This window comes from Rhinolophus ferrumequinum, chromosome 23 (genome assembly GCF_004115265.2).
Source record: "Rhinolophus ferrumequinum isolate MPI-CBG mRhiFer1 chromosome 23, mRhiFer1_v1.p, whole genome shotgun sequence".
In the NCBI taxonomy this organism is placed as follows: domain Eukaryota; kingdom Metazoa; phylum Chordata; class Mammalia; order Chiroptera; family Rhinolophidae; genus Rhinolophus; species Rhinolophus ferrumequinum.
In genome coordinates, this window is record NC_046306.1 from 19,927,875 (window position 1) to 19,948,578 (window position 20,704).

Sequence of the window (20,704 nt, forward strand, 5' to 3'; positions counted from 1 at the left end):
CTCTCTTACGCACGCAGGCGCAGCAATGCGCACGCTTGGCCCCACCCCTTAGCCGCGTTCTCACTCTGTCCGCCCCGCCCACAGGTGTTTCCGGCCGCAGTGTTTGGACGCCGAGCGCCGGCAAAGGCTCTCTCAGTAAGGGTGGACCTGTGTGGACCACGGTTCCTGGAGGAAGTGTCTGCGGGGTAGAAACAATAATAGCAGCATTCGCTTGCCTACCTTATGCTAGGGACTGCACCAAGAGTTTCACATCAGACTCTTGGAACAATCAGCAGCCTCATTATCACCTGGAAACTTCAGGAATCCAAATTGTGAGCCCCACCACAGACCTGCTGAATCAGAAACTCTAGGAATGGCTCCCAGGTGATTTCCGGCGGTTACAGTGTGACAATCACCGCTGTAACAAGTAGGTGTGACTTTCTATTTCCATTTTCTGGAGAAACTGTGGCCTGGAGAAGCTAGGTAACTTGCCCAGCCGATTAATTAATGCCAGAGTCTGACTGATCCAACCTATTTCTTCTGGACACAGGGCCTTTGGGTTAGTTTCCTCAAACAGCATCTCAGTGCATGTGCTGAGCATGGCTCATGGTAGTGCATAGCCTAAATCATTTCAGTGATGTAAGACCAGGGCTTTAATAAGAGGTGGCACAGGGCACTGTGGGAGTCTGTTGGAGAAAGTGACTGACACGCTGAGTTAGAAGGCTTCCAGGAAGTGGAGGAAGAACACGAGCTGGGTGCCTCGTGGCAGTCTGACTCAAGAGAAGCTGGACAATGCCAGAGTTCCCTCTCTGCCCTCAGGTTGTAGTTTGCTAGGGAGGGGGAGAAGGAAAGGACTAACTCATACTAGCTGAAAATCGACAATATTTCAATTTCAGCCAACTGCGGAAATCCGTTCTACCATCAGAACAACCCTGGAAAGGAGGTGCTATTTCAAACCCCATTTTATAGATGAGCAAGCCAGGAAGTGAATTGACTTTACTCAAGGTTGCAGGTGTAGTTAATGGGGCAAAGCTGGGATCCAGGGCCTGTTTTTTTCTGGCCTGGGGTGTTTAACACGCATTAGCCACCACCTCCAAGTGTGAGAGTCATCTCTTCTCAGATGGATGCCCAGGAACTACATGAGCAGAAATTGTCCTCCTCTCTGACCTGTCTCCATTCTGTGCCCTTCCCTGTTTGACTTCCTAGCCCTACTTTCTCAGTGGGGCTCCAGACTAAATGACTTACTCCTTCCACACGTATTTATCAAGCTTTTTCTATTTCTCAGTTCTCTTCTGGGTTTTGGGAATACCGTGGTGAATAAGGGTATGTCAGGGGGTGTCTCAGGGCTCAATTAGGAGAGCCTCTTAGGGACTTCAATAATACAGGGGTCAGGGAAGGAACCCCAAAATGAGTGACATTAAAAGTGAGATTTTAAGAAAGGGAAGGAATTAGGGAGGTGAAGTGTTGAGGGTAGGAGTGGGAGGGAGTAATGTATTCTAGGAAGAGAAACTGCAAGTGCAAAGGTCCTGGGGCAAGATGGAACTTGGAAAGTTCTAGGAACAGAAAAAAGCCAGAATGGCTGGAAAATGTGTGAGATGAGTGATTTTGGATTTTATTCTGAGTACCATGGGATGCCATTTTAAGGATCCAAGCAGGAAGTTAGTTTAAGATCACGTCAGTTTCTGGGTGAAGAATGGATGAGGGATGAATAGAACAAAAGCTGAGACCAGTTAGGAAGCTGTTGTAGGCTGTGGAAGGAAAACATTATAAGCCCCTTTTTAGAAAGGAAAAATATAATTAGAACGTGAACTTCCATCTTAATAAAGAAATCAGTTTTTCTCTGCAAAATACTTTGCTGGCTGGATATGTTAAGCTAAGGCCGTTGTTTCTCAAAGTGTGGTCCCTGGACCAGGAGTATTGGTACCACCTGGAAACTTGTTAGAAATGCAAATTCTCAGTCCCCACCCCAGAAAAATTGAATCAGAAACTCTGGGGATGAGACCCAGCACTCTGTGTTTTTATTAAACCTTGTTTAAAGATAGTTTCACAAAGTAATTTTTAATTAGTGTAGCCTGAACTTCCTATGACTATGTTGTATTTGCTTTATAATCACTGTCAAATAGATGGTGGTGGTGGAGGGGTCTTCTTTGGGTATTGGATATTAATGCTTATATGGGAAATGGAGATGACACCCTGAGGCCTCAATAAAAAGATGGGATCTTGACAGAGATAGACCCATAGGAAAACGGTAGGCTAGAAACAAAATTATCCACTGGTACAGAGAAAGAGAATGCTTGAGATTGTCTGTCTTAACTTGTGTCCTGGATGGAAAGACAAAAACATAAAAAGAAAACATTGCTGAGACATCATAATCATACTATGTAATTCCATTTATTTATTTATGAATTTTTATGAGTGTATTTGAGCCAAACTGATGACATATACCGGGGAGCAAGATCTCAAATGCTCCCGTATGACTCTATATGAAATGATCGAACAAGGCAAACCTGTAGAGAAAATAATTTAGTAGTTGCTTAAAATGAGGAGTGGGATTAACTGCAAATGTGAATAAGGGATCTCTGATAGAAAAGTTCTAAAACTGGAGTGTGCTGATGTGTGCACAACTGTCTACATTTACTAAAAATCATTGAATCATACACTTAAAATGTGTGACTTTTCTGGTACGTATACGTAAATTGTGCCTCGATAAAGTTGTTGAAAAGCAAAGCTAACATTTTCAGATGTTTTAACTTTTAAAAAGATCCTGTCTTTCCAAGGGGTAAAGAAGAGAAAAATGGGGAATGAGTACTTAATGGATATGGGGTTTCCTTTTGGGGTAATCATTATATTCTGGAACTAGATAGTGTGATGTTGTATAACATTGTAAATATACGAAGTGTCACTGAATTGTCCACTTTAAAATAGTTAAAATGGTAAAGTTTTTTTATTATTTTACAACAATAAAAAAAATTATACCAGTTGATATAAATAAAACAGAAATAAAGCTTACTATGCATCCTTTTCTAAGTGATTTTTAAAACCTTTTTATTTTGAAATAACTATAGGCACATAAGAAATTGTGAAAATAGTAAAGAGAGGCCCCATGTACCCATCATCCAGTTTCTCTTAATGGTAGCATCTTACCATCTAGTAGCAATAGTACTTTATCCAAAGGAAATTGACAGGGGTACAATACATTCAACTGGACTACAGACTTTATTCAGATTTTTTTTGGTGAGTTGTTTTAAAAGCTATAAAATACCCAGTGCAGATTTTCGCTAGTTAAGATGAACTATTTCACTGTTCTCATCCCATGGAAGAAAACATTTTGATTAAAAAAAAAAAGGGGGTTTCTGACTCTTTTCTTCCCCGGAAACAAAAACAACTTAAAGTTTTTCATTTTAAAAAAAAAGTATCTTCCACAGGCTAGGATTGAATTAAGGAGTGAGAGTGGAGATGAAAAGTAGGTGATTTGGAGATTGAAGCAAATGGATTCAAAACTGGATCTGGAAATCATAGGAGAGGGAGAAATCAAGGATAGCATGTGGGCTCCTGGCTTTTGCAGCTGGGTGAATGGTGGGACCACTTATTGAGATTGAGAAGTCTTGGGAAGGAATTGGTTTAAAGGAAAAATCATGAGGTCAGTCTCAGGCTTGTTCAGCATGAGAAGTCTCTGAGACACCTTAGTGGAAGTCCTAGAGACATAGGGTATGGGGTGTAGAGAATAGAAGAAAGGTCTGAGCCAAAGTTATACAATTGGAGAAGGGACATCACACATAAATAGTATTTAAGTTCCCTCTCAACTCTGTTCATGTATCTCATAAATATTTATTAAATGATTCTGAGTCTTGGGTGGCTGGATGGTTCAGTTGGTTAGAGCACAAGTTCTGAACAACAGGGTTGCCGGTTCGATTCCCTCATGGGTCAGTGAGCTGCGCCCTCCACAACTAGATTGAAAGACAACAACTTGGAGCTGATGTGCCCTGGAGAAACACACTGTTCCCCAATATTCCCCAATTAAAAAAAAAATGAACAAGGTTGGTCCCTGTCCTTGGGGAGCTTACATTCCGTGTAGGCACTTTGTACATTATACACAGGCGAGGCTGGTGGCTTTGTGCAGGCAGGCTAAAGGAAGGAGGTCACAATGTGTACTTTGTGATGAGATCTGTGATATAACTGGGTGGTATGAGGACCCCCATGAGAGCCTAGCTTTCCTCCTGTGGGAGGATACAGGACACATTATGTATTATTCTTTTTCTGCTCTCACACCTTCCATCCCAGGCCCAGCCAGATTCTTCTTTGGAGGTAAGAAAATAGATAGGGAGGCAGGAGATGAGGATTTGGGAGGAGGTGTGGTGTGGAGAATTGGGGAGCCATGGAAGCCAACAGAACAGAGTGCTGCGGGGTTGTTTGTGGCCTCATACCTCTTCCTTCCCGGTCCCAGGTAAAGAATCCAGTCTGCTGCCTGCCACGGAAACCATTGCCTGGACCAGACATGAAGCGCTTATGGCAGATTTTTGTCCTGTGTGTATTCTGGGGTTTCATCTTGTGGCTGATGGCCCCTTGCCTAGATCGGAAACCTGAATTGGAACCCCAGGAAAAGCTGACATACTTAGTACCAAGGCGTTGCAGCTGTCTTTGGTTGAAATTCAGAAAGTGTGGCTGCTTCTCTGGGACCCTCAACTACACCCTGTGCCATCCCACAGTCAGAGAACAGAACTGGTTTGCCGCATGCTATGAGAAGACGATGGGGTACCTGATGGGGGCAACAGACTCCGTGACTCCCGATGCTGTGCTCTGGTGGTTGGTCAGTGGTCAACACTGGGCCCAATCCCATCCCCTGTCTTTTCTAGGCCTGGCCCATGTCCCACTTTCGGGCCCAAACCCCTGCCTTTGGCCCTGGCTTAGTTCACCTCCCATCTTCACAGCTTCAGCCCCTGACCTCCCGACAGAGATCTCACCCACCCAGGTCTTCCTTCCTTCCATCGGGTGCTGAAACCTGGGTCCCAGCACCCAGTCTCCTCCCTTCGGCTGTTTCTAGGGCATGAACTCAGCAAGCGAGCTGGGCAAACTGTGGAAGAAGCTGTGGAAGGTGATTCCCAGACCCTCGGTGAGACATTTTGAGCTCTACTGTGGGACTTGTATGCTGGGGGGGAACTTGAAGATCCTGCGGGCCTCCAGCCTCGGGAACGTCACTCAACATGGCACGGTCTTCAGGTGGGCGCTGAGGAGCAGGCAGAGAGCAGGAAGGTCCAGGCCCGTCCCCAGAGTTCTGTCAGTTCCTGCTCTCCTTCCCAGGATGAACCAGGCCCCTGTTCAGGGATTCAAGATGGTAGGGAACCAAACCATGGGACTCTTCACGTGCCGCAGGAAGGCTAGGGTCCAGGGTTCCTGGAGACAGCTGCTGCTACTTCTGCTGAACCTTTCCAGTCTGGCATGGACTTCAGATGCTCTGAGCGAAGAGGTGATGGTCTGGGAACCCAGACATTCTTAGTATGGGAGTGAGAGGAGGTCACTGCAAAGACAGAGGGGGCTCCAGGGAGACCCTCTGCTGGCCTATTGGGGCACCTGTAGGACCTTCCCAGGTCTCAGGGGCTGCTGAAACACCCCCAATTCGTTCTTAGATTTCAGAAGATGATCCACTTCCCTCGTGGAATGGAAGATAGCAAAGACCAGGTAAGGGGATGGGAGGGAGTAAGATGTGGCTGTGGGTTGCTGTGGGTAGGACCCCACGTAGGCCACCTCCCTCTTCTTCCCAGGCTCTGGTGACCAGCCCAGCCTTCCTCAGATACAACCAGGGCAACAGGCTGGATAACCAGGGTCAGTATCTATCTCTGGGGCTCGTGGCCTGTCCATCTGTGACCCAATTAAGATTCTTATCCTTTCCTCACTTAAAACTCTTCCCCCATACCTTCAGCACAGAGTCTAAAAATTTCTGCCAGGTTTCAAGACCCTGCATGCTCTGACCCCCCTCCCCTCCCCTCCTCTTCCCCAGGCTCACATACTGGTCTTCTTGGCATTCCCCAAATATACCAGCTGCCTCGTGCCTTCTCACGTTCTGCTGCCTCTGCCTGGAATGCCCTTGGCTCCCTCGGGAATCCTCTCTCTTCCTCTAATAGGAGTAGGAGTAGGAGGAGTAGATGATGCTCTTTTTTGGGCTTCTGGGTCACTGTGTGTTCAGAGTCTGTCTTCCTTAGAGAAAGTGAGCTCTGTTCTCCCAGTTCCAGGAGGGAGGCAGCCTGTCTCACTGGATGTTCAGTGAGTGTTGCTCAAAGAATGGTAGATAGGCACGGAGGCAAGAAAGGATCCAGCCTGCTACCCTTTGGCCCTTTCCTGTCTTACCCATCTCCCAGCTGTCTTTGTTTGGTTTGGGACAGACTGGTTTATGAAGTGGTCCCATTACTGGGATGATAAATATTGGTTCATGAGCAACATGCATGGTTTCAAAAGAGAGCAATAATAGGTCATCTCTAAGCTGCAGTGTGAAGGGAAGGTTGTTATCTACAGCTGAGCTAGTTCCCAGCCTGTTCTTCCCTCTGGAGGCTGCAGGAGGCTGATAGGTAGTCAAGGGGACCTTGGAGTGTCAGAGAGGCACTGGGGCTTCAACAGACCCTGGAAAGAGATCACTCACCTGCTGAGTAAAACCACAGCTTTCTCTCCTTCGATTGCTGGTGGCGTTAGAGGGCTACGTTCTATTCCAGCTTTTCAACAACAAACATATCACTATGTGATTCATTATATATTTACCGTATCACAAAATAAAATTAAATGAAAAAGGGTAGAATCAAACCCTAAATTTGAAGAGCAATCAAATAGACCTAACTATATATCAAATTGATAGCATAACCACCAGAGAAAGAATTATTTCAAGTTCCTTTAGAACTCCATATACTATCCTTCGTAGGAGATATTCTCAGACAAAAAGTACTACAAAGAAATTTTAAACTTCGTTCAGTAGATTTATTATAATATTGGTATTTTTTGAAACTATATAATATGGAATAAAGTAAATAAGTTATTATGTTAATATTATTAGGAGCCAAACACACAATCAGACAGATACAGTAAAAGCCCTGTGACATTAAATTCAAACTGGAAATACCAGTATGTACTCAATTTTAAAATTATTTTTCTTGTGGTAAAAATATACATAAAATTTACCATTTTGACCATTTTTTTTCTTCTTTTACCCATCCTCCACCTCCTCCCCTTTGGCAACCAACCATCAGCTTGTTCTTTGTATCAATGGGCCTATTTCTATGGGTTTATTTTTTGATTCCATGGTATTTCCAAGTGAAATCATATGGTATTTGTCTATCTCTGTCTGACTTATTTCACTTAGCATAATACCCTATAAGGTCCATCCATGTTGTAAATGGCAAGATTTCGTTCTTTTTTTATGGCTAAGTAATATTCCATTGTAAAGATGTGCCACATCTTTATTCAATCATCTATTGAGGGACACTTAGATTGCTTCCATATCTTGGCTATTGCAAATAATGCTGCAATCAACATAAAGGGTGCACATATCTTTTCTAATTAGTGTTTTTGTTTTCTTTGGAAAAATACCCAGAAGTAGTATTGCTGGGTCTGTATGGCAGCTCTATTTTATTTTTTTTGAGGAATATCCATACTGTTTACCGTAGAGGCTGCACCAGTTTACATTCCCACTAATGGTGCACAAGGGTTCCCTTTTCTCCACATCCTAGTCAGCACTTGTTATTTGTTGATTTTTTTAAAAAAAAATTTATTGGGGAACTGTGTTTCTCCAGGGCTCATCAGCTCCATGCTGTTGTCTTTCAATCTAGTTGTGGAGGGTGCAGCTGAGCTCCAAGTCCAGTCGCCGTTTTCAGTCTTTAGTTGCAGGGGGCACAGGCTTCCACCCCATGTGGGAATTGAACTGGCAACCCTCCTGTTGAGAGCTCGCGCTCTAACCAACTGAGCCATCCGGCTGCCCCTCTGAAAGCTCAGCGGCAGCTCATTGTCTTCAATCTAGTTGTGGAGGGCGCAGCTCACTGGCCCATGTGGGAATTGAACCGGTGACCCTGTTGTTAAGAGCTCATGCTCTAACTGAGCCACCCGGCCACCCTTATTTGTTGATTTTTTTGATGATAGCCATTCTGACAGTGTGAGGTGATATCTCATTGTGGTTTTAATTTGCATTTCCCTGATGATTAGTGACGTTGAGCATCTTTTCATATGTCGGTTGGCCATCTGTATGTCTTCTTTGGGGAAATAGCTATCCAGGTCTTCTGCCCATTTTTTAAATTGGATTACTTGGTGTGTGTGTGTGTGTGTGTGTGTGTAAATTGTAGGAGTTCCTTATATATTTTGGATATTAACCACTTATCAGATATATCATTTGTGAGTAACTTCCATTCATTGGTGGTTTCCTTTGCTGTACAAAACCTTTTAAATCTGATGTAGTTGCATTATTTTTGCTTTGTTGCCCTTGCCTGAGGAAACATATCAAAAAACATATTGCTAAAGATCAATCAATATTAAAGGGTTTACAGCCTATGTTTTTTCTAGAACTTTTATGGTTTCAGGTCTTACATTTAAGTCTTTAATCCATTTTGAGTTTAATTTTTGTATGGTGTAAGAAAGTGGTCCAGTTTCTTTCTTTCTTCTTCCTTTTTTTTTTCCATGTGTCTGTCCAGTTTCCCCAACTCCACTTATTGAAAAGTCTGTCTTCACCCCACTGTATATTCTTGCCTCCTTTATCATAGAGTAATGAACCATATAAATGAGGATTTATTTCTGGGCATTCTGTTCCCATGATCTATATATCTGTTTTGATTATTGTAGGTTTGTAGTGTAGTTTGAAATCAGGAAGCATGATACCTCCCACTTTGTTCTTTTTCAAGATTTCTTTGGCTATTTGGGGGACTTCTGTGGTTCCATTTAAATTTCAGGATTAGTTTTTCTAGCCATTTGAACCATTTTAAAATAAGTGTATAGTTCAGTGGCATTAAGTATCACATTGTTATGCAAGCATCACCACCTTGAACCCACAATTTTCAAAGTACATTTTCTGTTTTGTCATCTGCATGGTCTAAAAGTCATAACAACCCAGTAGCAATGATCAACCCCAGAACTCACATTTTGTTTTCTAAACATTTTTTTCCCACTAAAAGATTCCAGGTTTGGACAAGAAAAGTACAAGAATAACCTGGACATCAAATTTGGGACAATACGAGCATCAAAAATGTCAGTTGTCATGATTGTGTCATAGTAAATATATAAAAATCCTCGAGTCCATAATGATACTTAAAGAGAAATAAAAACTTTCCATTGGAGGAACTGGAAGGTTTCCAACGTCAACTGGAAGGTGGACCGTTTATCCTGCTTTTTTTGGTAGAAACAATAGTTCAAGGTAATCAAATAGCCTCACTTAATGAGGGTTTTCAGTGGCTGGGTATCCACTGAAGTATCCACTATATGCAACAAACACATGCAATCTAAGAAAATGCAAACATCCCTTATACAACTGAGAGCACATTACTGCTTTCCCAAGGACACTGAGGTGTACTGGGTGTCTGGTTCAGAGCCAGATTCCAAGAATCCCCAAAGGTTTGGCCTGTGCAGCTACCCATCACCGTCTTGTTCCAGAAACTGAAGCCATATGGCTTCATATACACATATTATTTAGAGGAATAAAGTTACCCACTACAAAAAATCGAAGAGTTTTAAAAAATTGGTTGCTCCTGGAGAGAGGTTGGAAAAGAATGGAGTGGGAGATTGCTGCCTTCTTTTCTATTTAATAATGTAACCATGTACACGCATTTGTTTCATTTTAAATAAATGAAATCTACCAAAAAAAAAAAGTTTGATTGGATAGAAATTTACTTTTAACCATATGACAAAATTTTCCTGTAAGTTTTCTTTTCTCAAGAGGGGCCCAAAGGCTTTCTTTCTCCTCTCCGCCTCATGCTTAACCACCTGCATTGGGAACAGGTGGCTCCCCTCTCAAGACAGATGCACAACACCAGCCTCGGCACGTATCCTTGCCCTTTTCATTTGTCTCCATTACCCTTGATTTCCACGCCCTCCCTTTGCCAGCTGGACCCTGGGCTGAATGCCAAGGTGAAGGCAGTCTTATCCACGAAGCCGACATACAGGAACTCACAATGTGACTTGTGTGGTGGGGTCCCCGATATAACGGCTGGCATGAAGAACCCCACGGCGCATCAACCCCCTTCACAGGACACACCGGGTGTCCCCTCTCTCCTCCTTCCTCTCAGCCTCCAGCAGAGCACCTCGTAGGGCTTACCAGGTGGCTGTGGAGGTAAGAGGTGAAGTGCTGGAAGGAAGTGTGGTGAGAAGGGTTGAAGAAGCGGTGGTATCTCTGACTATAGCTTCCGACTTTCCCCAGTGCTTTGTACTTCAGTCATCCTGCCACTTGTCCCGTGCCTTGTCCCTTAGGACAGGAATAAAGCCTTAATGCTGGGTTTTAGGCTTGTGGGTTGCCCCGATGCTCGCCTGAGGCTGATGTTTCTGCTCTTTGGTCAGAAAGGTCTAACCTGAGTGGGCAGCTGGTACAACTCCCAGAGGCAGCCATTGCTCCCTGGACCCACAGGTACACCCCTGGACTCCATGTACCCAGGGTATCCAATTGACAACCACTTTGAAAGGGCCCTCAAACCTCCTGTTCCTCTAAGATGTTCTGTGACACTCCCTGGTCTCATCCTGAGCGGCCAGTGAGTCTTCTGGGCATCCGGGTTATTCTGCAAGTGTCTGTGTATGTCCAGGCTCTGTGGCCCCTGGAGGTGAGCTAGTCTTTTCAGTGCCTATTGTGGAGCATTGTGACACAGCTGAGCTCTATTAATGAGTATTTACTAGATGAATGAAAAGCCGGATTAGAGACCAGCAACCAGCCCATCTTATCCACAATGCTTTTCTACTTGGGGTTGGGCAGACAAGCTGAAGATGGGGGTTAACATCCAAAGGCTCCAGCATGACTCGAGTCCTAAAGCAACAGCAAAAGGTGAGGTAATCAACCAGCTCGAAGGTAAGACTACTCTTGGCCAGTAACAAGCATTAGACTCCTGGATCTGACTGGTAGGGCTGGAATATTCAGATACAGAAATGATGACAGGAAACCAAGATAGGAGGTGCGGGAGCAATGTACGGATTATCAGGCACTGAATAGGAGGCTTCCCTGATTCTATCACCTCAACAGCTAGTCCTAATTAAGGTAGAAGCAAATCTGAATACCAATTTGCATCCCCCTCCCTGCCTCACCAAACGGCCATGTGCTGGGAACATCACACAGCTTTCACAGAGACTCTGCATCTCTCCACTGACCTCTGACCCGTTCAACTTTTTACGTCCAAGGTCTCCCATGGTGTTGAAACTTCAGGTCCTATGAAGGCATGGAAAGAGCTGGTGGCGTTGGTAACAAAGGACTCTGTGACAGGCTGCTGATGTCAATGAATTGAGTCAGATCAGCAGGGCCAGGAGCATGTTCCTGCTCCGGAGAAGCCTCCCTTCCCATCTTCACCTCCTTTAGGGTCTAGGCAAACTCCCATTCCAGGAGGATAGAGGCAGTCAAATCCAGGCCCCCAGGGCCACGAGACCCCATGTTCTTGTTCCTCCCCCTGCCTTGCCCACTCTGTGGTGAGCCCAGCTGAGCCTACGCCAGTCCTTACTGCACTCCTGGATCACACGGGGATAACACTGCTTGGAGCACAGTGACCGCCCCCGCTTTCTCCCCTCCCTGGCCTTGACCACCATTCCCCCTGCTCTTCAGGACTTAGTGTTTGCATAGAGCTCAGCTACTCCTTTCCTTGCCTCCCGTATTGCAGGAAGGGGACAGCTGCAAGTAGCATCTGTCCTAAGGCCAAACTAAACCAACCAACTGCCTGATAAAGGACCTGTCCTATGGGCTGAGATGACGCCTGCATGTAGTCTTACATTGAAAGATTGCTTTGCTGCTTTTGTGGGTGAGGTATCCCCCTCTCCATAGGTACTTTTGTTGGTTCTGCTGCTGGCTCCAGAGTTACAGAGGCTCTGGGGTTTCTTACCAGGTGCCATAGCTACCTAGCTTGCCTCCACCTGTAGGGTGTCTGTTTGGTTTTACCAGCGTGTCCAGATGGGCCCTGAAGCTCCTCATGGTGGGAGACCATCGCGTCTCCAGAGGTCCTGGGCCCTGGGCTGCATCCCCTCCCTGACTGCTTTCTCTGCTACAATGGGGTTCAGCCTCCTCTCTGTGCTAGAACATGGGAGCCAGGTGAGAAGTGGTCTGTGCTCCTCTGCATAGGCAGCGATGCAAGGAAACCTAACCCAATTCCAGCTGACCAAGGAGGACCATGCCAGCTGATCCCCAGGCCACAGCCAGACCTTGAGACCCATGCATGTCAATCCTTTGCTATCCAGTAGGGGAACTCAGGGAATCTAAAGTCTTTGGAATATGGGCTAACCATTGATGAGGCCCACATTGTGCTCCGGTGAGGGCAGGAGGGGGAGGGTGGTGAGCAGTGCCAGGCTGTGAGCCCCAGTACCTTCCTGACTTCCTTTCCTATTTCTGCAGAACGAACCAGGCCCTCCTTCTAGGCTCTGAGAACGTAGCCGGCAGACCTCCCTGCACATACGTAACACACCTGAGAATGCCACGACCCAGCAAGAACACCCACATGCCGCTGGCATCATTGAAGCCTCCAGATGTAGGATGGGTAGCAATGGTCCTGAGCCAAGGTGGAAAAGGGCATCTTCCATCAGGTCGTGTGACTGGTGGAGGCCCCAGGCCTGGAGGGGAGCAGACAGCCCTTGGGCTTTTGGTGTAAATGCTCTTGCCCTCACTCTGCAGCCCGGGATTGGACACTGCCCTCGTCCCCAACACACACCACCAGCTTTTCCTTCTCTACTTTGGGATGCGTAGCTGCTCTGCCTTCCAGCTACTGCCTGTCCCATGTGGGGAAGTAAGTGAGCAAAGGTAATTAGGTTGTGATGTGGTGGTTATGCCTCCAACACACAAAGCGTGGAAGCTTATTGGAAGAACAGGGTGACGCACCCACCAGACCCAGGCACTCCCTGGAAATGACACTGTCCAGACACTGACTCAACTCTTGTCCCTTTCTGCTCTCAGGACTTTTTGGCCTGTACCAGCCTCTATCAAAACAGTTAAGGAGAAGGTCGGAGGAAGAGGGGAAGTTTTGAGAAAGGAGAAGACCTCTGCACTCAACTCTGACCTTTTTGCCCCCCAGGTTCTGGTCAATCACACTATTCATGAGATCATCCAGCAGGCACATCCACAAGAACTGGCTGGGTGGTCAGAGGCATTTCCCATCTCCCAGATTTGTTGCTCTGTTGCATGTGATAAGGGAAGGAAGGGAAGCTCTGCCTGATGCCCTTAGGCAGGGTTGGGTCCTGCCTGGAAGACTTTCCTTTATGCTTCTCCACTTCAGGTCTCTCTCTTTGGATTTGGAGCTGGAGAAGAGCAGTTGGCCAGAGATGAGCAATTGGCACCATTACTGGTGGAACCTACTACACAGACGATCCTACTATTTGTCAAGGAAAGTGTGTATTAGAAAGTCGGAGTAGAAAATCACCCACAAGCTGTAGTGTGAGAGCAAGATCACAGTCTACTTGAACTGAAGGCCAACCCTACCCTGAATATCTGATGGTGAAGGGGGACCCTAGCCTGAGGTCTAGGGTGGGGGTGGGGGGCTAATGAAGGTTGGATGGGGAGGGAAGAGCAAATAGGGATTAGTTTATTATTGAATAAAGACCTTGCTTGGCAGCTTCCAAAAGGCCTTTCATCTGCTGGAAGCATCTGTTGCTGAGTCCCATTCATGGGTTTTTGGAATAAAGCTCTAGCAGATGTGAACAGCCAGCCCCATTTCCACTCTGTGTGGTGTGACAGGATATACTGGGGACTAAGCTCTGAGTAAGCAGGTCTGCATGAGTGGGGTGCTGCTTTCAAACCCCCACATTATTAGCTGGACCTTGCCTCTGGCCCCAGGCTTAGGTAAGAAGAATTCCAGATTATGGTTGGAGTGCCAGAGGAAAGTCATGCCCTGCTTCTTTAAAGAAAACTTTTCTCTCTTAGGTTTGGAAGAAGTTGCCAATAGGTCTTAATGAAGCCTGTGAACTAGGTTCAATCCAGACTGCCTCCAGCAGGACCAGTCCATAAGTGACAAGTCCTGCCACTGTCCATCCTCCTTACTGGTTTGATACGTGGTTGGACTACAGGGGACCTGAGTTGGTTCCAGCTGATATGCCCCGGAAGGGATACCCCAAAGATATTCACCCAGAGCAGAAGGGGAATGAGGCCAGACTGAGTTGAATTTTAGAGACTGACTTTAGCCAAAGATCAACTCAGTGTTTTTGAAGCTCCAGAATGTGTTTCCAGTCAGGAACATATGATGGGTCCTCATTATCCATGAGTTCAAATCTAGATCCCAAGGCCCTCCATCATCTTGCTCCCTACCCATCCAACCTCAGTCCCACCACTCTGCCAAAGACCAGTCTTCTCACCAATATGCTTAGCAACCCCTCCCAACGCCTCTCCATCCTTCAAGCGCCAGTTCGTGACTTCCTTCCTCAGCCCCTGGAATTTCTACAGCACTTATACTCAGCACACAATCTGACTCGTTGGTGAGTCTCCGTCTGTTCTTAGCAGCTGGATTCCGGCTCCCAGTGGACAGTGGCTGTGGGGACAGAGCCAGGAGTGGTTTCCAGGCTGTCGCCCTCACGTGGTGCTCATTCGGGTAGTAAATAGCCATCAACTGTGATTGGATGGCCGTCAGTTGTAACCAGTGAGCCAATAGCCACTAATATAACTGCTGTGGCTACGCTAGCAGCAAATGGGGGCGAGCAAGGAGATGGTGGCTGAGCTAGCAGGTGGTGGAGTGCAGATTGTGGATTGCGAATTGCAGAGAGGCGGATTGCAGTTAGCAAGTGAGGTTGGTTGGCAGAGAAGCAGACGGCGGGTTGTGGAGCACGTGGCTTCTGCTTCCTGTGTCTCCAACCCAGCCACCAGCGAGACTAGAGTGGTATGACTCCCCTATCTATGTGTGGGGACAGAGCCCCAAAAAGCAGTTTCCAGGCTCTCGGCCTCACATAGAAAGGTGCTGGCTCAGGTAGTAAATGGCCGTCGACTGTGATCAAATGGCCATCAGCTGTGGCTAGTTGGCCGTCAGCTGTAACCATTGAGCCATTGGCCACTGATATAACTGCCGTGGCTAGGCTAGCAGAAAAAGGGGGAGCTAGCAAGAAGATGGTGGCTGAGCCTGCAAGCGGTGCAGTGAGGGTTGAGAATTGTGTGCTCCTGTTTCCTGTTTCTCCAACCCAGCCGCCAGTGAGAGTATAGTGGTATGACTCCCCTACCTATGGCTCCGTGGGTGTTCCTTTTTGGCCTCACCATGTCCTGCGTTCTTGTGTGGGGAGCGGGAGCAGAGACCCCGCCGGACGCCCCGCATGACACATGGCGAAGTCGGCAGGATCTCCTGCACGACACATGGCGCAGCGAGCAGGGTTCCCCGCATGACAAATGGTGCAGCGAGCAGGGTACTGTGCCGGCCAAAGCTCTCCGAAAGGCATGGAGCAGCTTGTGCATATGAACACTCAGTCTCAGGAAGACCAGGAGGAGCAGCTGCTGGAGAGCTGGACCCCGTGGAGGGGTGGAAAGACATGGACGGTTCCCCAACCAGCATAGGCCGGAGAAAGCGAAGGTGGTTGCAGCCCTGTGAGCTGAGAAGTGCTTGCTGAGGCAGCCCGGATGCAGGACTTGTAGTCCCAGGAGGAAACGCTTGCTGAGTCCTCCGTGGGAGATAAGGGTGAGGTCAAGGTCATCCCTCACCCCCAGGACAGCCCTAGCAAACGACTATGGACTATGGGGAATTGCCTTCCATCCTTAATTTAATGGACCGCTTGACTGTTTGGGAACATACCACCATGTAGTGGAACTGGCGGATGTTTGCTTTTGTGTCTTGACCGGTCACCATTGAGAATACGTAAGCACTGTGACTGTGAGTTGCTGTTGTTCCAGCACGGTACCCTGAGAGGCCCAGAGAGAGTGGCAGTGCCCTGAGAGGCCCTCTTGTGCCCTGGGAGACTAGTGGTACCCTAAGAAGTCCAGGAAGTCTGGCTGTGCCCAGAAGTACTGGTGGTGCCCTGAGAAACCCTGGCTGTGACCAGAGAGCTTGGCTGTGTCCAGGAAATAGCATTCACCTCCAGGCTCCTCGCACAGGGCCCCTCGCGGAAGACGCTTGTCGCGTAGATTGTGAGGCGAGAGCCTGTAGGGGTGGAGTGTGGGGACAGAGCCCCAAAAAGCAGTTTCCAGGCTCTCGGCCTCACATAGAAAGGTGCTGGCTCAGGTAGTAAATGGCCGTCGACTGTGATCAAATGGCCATCAGCTGTGGCTCGTTGGCCATCAGCTGTAACCAGTGAGCCATTGGGCACTAATATAACTGCCGTGGCTACGCTAGCAGAAAATGGGGGCCAGCAAGAAGATGGTGGCTGAGCCTGCAAGCGGTGCAGTGAGGGTTGAGAATTGTGTGCTCCTGTTTCCTGTTTCTCCAACCCAGCCGCCAGAGAGTATAGTGGTGTGACTCCCTTACCTATGGCTCCGTGGGTGTTCCTTTTTGGCCTCACCATGTCCTGCGTTCTTGTGTAGGGAGCGGGACCAGAAACCCTGCACGACACTATGGCTCTGTGGGTGTTCCTTTTTGGCCTCACCATGTCCTGCGTTCTTATGTGGGGAGCAGGACCAGAGACCCCGCATGACACCCTGCATGACAGTGGCCTTGTCTTTGTATCTTCTGTAACCCATCTCTATCAGAATGTAGGCAGATGATAAATTCATGCCACCTGACAGGAATCTTTAGCAAATTCTTCCTGAATAGATGCCCTTTGTGTTAATGCTGCCAAACTACAGCGGTGGAGACAGGCAGAGAACAAATGCAAATATCCAGAATTTATTGTTGAAAGGGAAGGTGAAAGAAAGGGTGAAGTGCTGGGATAATAAATTCTAGACAAGAGCTGGGAGTTGCTCCCTGGCCAGGAGCCTGGGTGACTGCAGGCTAGCAGGTAATTGTAGTTTGCCTCATTCCCACGCGAATTGGGGCCTTCCCCCAGCCTTGCAGGTTTCCTTCCCTCTTCCTGGGAATGCCAGCTGACCTGGGCTCCCAGGTTGGGTGACGACAGAGCCAGACCTTTCCTTTGGCAGTCCTGCCGTGGAGGAGTCATGACCCATTCTGCAGCCGTCTGTCTGTCTGTGTGCTCCCAGGCTGGCCCGTATCCTGCCCTGGCTGAGGCTGCTACCTGGAGGTGGCTTGGGAAGCGCCGGGGCTGGGGCATAGCAGGACTGGCCCTGGGGATGTCAGACTTTGAGTCAGAGACTCGTCCAGCTTGCGGGTCTCAGCCTCCAGGACAGTGGCCTCAGGGGCCTGGGCCACGGCAAGAAGGGAGTGGGAGAGGCTGTGGTGCAGGCCCGCTAGCTCACGGCTGGTCTGGACTGAGCGGGCGATGTAGTCTTGCTTCTGCTTCCGCTCCAAGGCCAGCTGGGCTCGCAGCAGGGCCACCTGGTGGGCAGGGAAACCAAGAGGGAGAGAGCAGTAGAGGGCCTTGAAGCTGCCCCAACTCTTCCTGCTCTGCTTCTGTAGCTCTGGTCAGACCAGCACTTGAACCAACTCTATCACATCAGTGAATCTCAGGGTCAGGCTTTACTGTGTTTGCGGGAAGGGTCCCTGGGGATCATAGAATCCAGTGACTGTCGAGCCTGGCTGCACAGGAGACAAATAGGGAGCTTGAACAGCAACAACAAAACTATTCCTCAACCTTATCGAGGGATAACTGACATGTAATAAAAGGCCCAGGTTTTAAGTGTACATACCCACGTCTAACCATTATCCCAATCAAGATACAGAACATTTTAATCACTGCAGAAAGTTCTGTCGTGCTCCTTTCGGAAGCTTTCAAGAACTGTTCGGCCTTAGATTCTGATAAGGCCTGGGCACCAGTATTTTTTTCCCAAAGCTTCGCAGGTGGTTCTAATGTGCAGCCGGGGCTGAGAATCAGTGATTAATCCTTCCATTTCTCAGATGGGTATACTGAGACTACCAGGAGGGGAAGTATTGGGAGCTCAGGGCAGATACAGGACTAGGGTGAGGCAAGAGAGCTTCCCAGGGTGCACAATTAAAGGAGGCACTCCAGGTCGACAGTGAGGGCTTCCTTAAATTCTACACACCAGGTGCCTTTCTTGCCTCACCCTATTCCAGCCTCATCTGCCAGATTGCTTTGTATGAACTCAAAATCATAGCTAAGAGTCAGACCCTGCCAGGAATGACTACTGATTTCTGAAACAGGCTTAGAAATTAAAATTCCACAGTTCTTATTACTCCTGGGCCTTGAAAGACAGGGAGAACCTTTAGGCGAGGCCTAAGAGGCAAGAAGGCACTTTATACCTTTTCCCTGAGTGTGGTGGCTTGACCTGAGCTCTGAGGGATGGATCTTGGCTCTGGTGCCAGGCTACTCTGCCTGCTGTGCTGGCAATAGTCCTGCCTGCAAGGGTGCATGTGAGGGCAGAGGAGGCCAGGATGCTTTTGCTTGCTTTAGCCTGTCCTCCTAGACTCTTCTTCTGATCCTCAGCCCTTTTCCCTGTCTTTGCTTTCCTAAGTAGGAACCTGGAGGTCTGGGGCCTGGGGCATGCTTTATTCCCCACTCCCACCCCAACTGTATGGGAGATTGAGTTGGAGCTGGACTCATCTTGTCTCCCACAGAGACTGAAGTTCTCTGAGGCAGGAACTTCCTGGAAGTGCACAAAGGGCCAAGCACACAGTGGACGCTACAGCCTGTGCCTGAGTGCAAAGGAGGGAAAGGAGGCTTAGAAAACAGATCCTTTCAGAATGTACCTCTTTCTGCAGTTCAACCATGTGCTTGGCATCTAAGGACACCGTCTGTCCTCTTCCATTCTGTGGAAGACAAATGCCATTCCTATTAGAAGAGGGGGTTCTGCAGGCATCCTATGCCAGCTCATTACAATTCGGGGGGCCAGGGCAAAGGCTATGGGCCAGACGTGCCTTCACTCAGACTGAACTCTATGGGGCACCATGGCCCTGGGCAAGGAGAGGCCCAAATCAGCCCAATGGGTGATGCCCACGGAGACCTGATGCTGAACTTCCAAAGGCTTGGATGGCACTGGCTTCACTGAGGCACCTTTTCATTTACAGACATGCGCCATGCACCTGCTAGCCCTGGCCTATGAGCTGAGCATGCAGAGAGGAAGTAAAACAAGGTGCCTGTGGTTGGGAAGCTCTTATTACAGGATGGGGAAGGAGACCTGGGAGACTCTTAGCCACCAGAGACAGTCTCTTCCTGCCAGGCTGCAGGGCTGTCTACTGATGGGCGTAACTTGTTAAAGGAGTGCCGGTGTGGGGAGGCTTCTCCAAACTCCTTACCCCAAAAACAGACTCTGGCCCCAGGAAATACCATGCACACTGAGCTTGTAAACTTGATATTGCAAGGGGCAAGGGGGTCTAAGAGGTCTGCAAAGCTGCATCACCCAACACCCATGTACCTGGGATTTTGACCAGAAGCCCAACGAGCCCAGCTCCCAGGTGAGCCTGAGGTGCTGTTCTGGGAGCAGGCAGACTAGACATCAGTGAAGGCTGAGTTCCTCAGAGTGCAGGGCAGCCTGGACTCCCTCCCCCCACCCCCCGATGCTGGGCCTCTTTCCTGGGTCAGGGGCAGACTGGGCCTTGCTGGGTGGGGCAGAACCCAGGCAGGAGGGGCTCTCTGGACTGGCAGAAGTGGCTGTCTCCCCTTGCAAGGGTAATCGGGGATATGCATGGAGGAGGGTTGTTTCTGGTGGCTGAGGTTGGGCTCTCCTGAGGCTGTAGTCAATGAAAAGAGGTAAACCTGTAGTATGGGTGACGACGCTGTGGCTTCACTGATCTCCGGGATCCCTGTCCGTGATGCGCGCAGGAAATCCTTCTTCAGCTTCCTCCGCTCTCGCTCTACCTGCCAAGATGCAAGTGAGAAATCAGGGCTCGGCTTGGCTCTGGGGCTGGAGCGCAGCCGCCTTTCTCGAGAGGCCTGTGCACGTATGAGTGTGAGAAGACAGCAATGACGGCATGCTAACCTCCTGGGCTGGGGGGAGAACATGCTAAGCAGCTCCAAGTTCAAGGATGTGCTCCTGGGGCCAAAGACGTACGGCCAGCCTCTCAGGACTTTGGAGCAAACGTCAGCAAACACTGTCCATACTATTCGTAACTATTTGGGCTTTGTGGGCCATAGATCCCTGTCACAACTATTCTACCCCACTACTGAAGCCTGCAAGCAGCTGTAGACTACATAAACGAATGGGCATGGGTGTGCTCACATAAAACTTTATCTTCAAAAATAGGTGGCAGGCTGAATTTGGCCCTCGGGCTATAGTTTACCAAGCCCTGCTCTGGGGGCTGCATGAGGAGTAGAGGTGCATGCACACTGGACCCTGGAGGAGAGAGCTGAGGACAGGAGAAGTTACTTACCTGCTCCAAGGTGGTCCGCAGCTGGATATTGTGGCGCTGCAGCCGGCTCCGGTCAATCTCCAGCTGTGCCACCGCTCGCTGTAGGTGTTCAAGCCTTTGTCCCCACGGCTGCTTCTCCTCTATCTCAGGACTAGGCTCAGCTTCCACTCCTGAGACCTGTGGGAGAGACCTGTGAATCCCACCTGGGCAGCCCCTTAGACAGGTGGGGAACAGATAGGGGGCAAAGGGACCAATCTGGCAGGACTGAGCTT

At 48.5% G+C, this 20,704-nt stretch overlaps 2 protein-coding genes across 9 annotated transcripts in view; one reads left to right on the plus strand and one right to left on the minus strand.

Annotated features, from left to right (window-relative positions):
- Window positions 1-94: 94 nt before the first annotated feature.
- On the plus strand, window positions 95-14,906 carry C23H20orf173 (chromosome 23 C20orf173 homolog). Of its 2 annotated transcripts, none has more exons than XM_033094287.1 (3): window positions 95-406; window positions 4,424-4,786; window positions 5,021-7,339. In XM_033094287.1, exons 2-3 carry the CDS (start codon window positions 4,475-4,477, stop codon window positions 5,471-5,473), a joined length of 765 nt encoding a protein of 254 aa, XP_032950178.1. In that variant the 5' UTR covers window positions 95-406; window positions 4,424-4,474; the 3' UTR covers window positions 5,474-7,339. The 2 variants fall into 2 exon arrangements, 1 of the variants encoding a protein (XP_032950178.1); XR_004421769.1 differs by lacking the exon at window positions 95-406 and adding an exon at window positions 12,512-14,906 and having other exon boundaries at window positions 4,409-4,786; window positions 5,021-5,655.
- Window positions 14,907-16,873: 1,967 nt separating this feature from the next.
- The window catches only part of CEP250 (centrosomal protein 250), a 40,767-nt gene continuing 36,936 nt past the window's right edge, over window positions 16,874-20,704 (minus strand). For 4 of the 7 annotated variants that reach the window (XM_033094494.1, XM_033094493.1, XM_033094495.1 and 1 more), the window contains 4 exons: window positions 20,454-20,609; window positions 19,840-19,941; window positions 18,834-18,893; window positions 16,875-17,504 (listed from right to left, as the gene is read on the minus strand). In XM_033094494.1, coding sequence (XP_032950385.1) covers window positions 17,241-17,504; window positions 18,834-18,893; window positions 19,840-19,941; window positions 20,454-20,609 — 582 coding nt within the window. In that variant the 3' untranslated portion in view covers window positions 16,875-17,240. Of the gene's footprint in view, window positions 17,505-18,833; window positions 18,894-19,839; window positions 19,942-20,453; window positions 20,610-20,704 lie in introns of all 7 variants that reach the window. The other 3 variants (XM_033094491.1, XM_033094490.1, XM_033094489.1) reach the window with 1 other exon arrangement.

What these genes read in the sequence shown, in the direction of transcription:
- C23H20orf173 (XM_033094287.1), top strand. Translation starts at nt 4,475, where the DNA reads ATGAAGCGCTTATGGCAGATTTTTGTCCTGTGTGTATTCTGGGGTTTC. An exon ending in ATGCTGTGCTCTGGTGGTTG is followed by an intron (nt 4,787 to 5,020) that starts GTCAGTGGTCAA and finishes GGCTGTTTCTAG; the next exon opens with GGCATGAACTCAGCAAGCGA.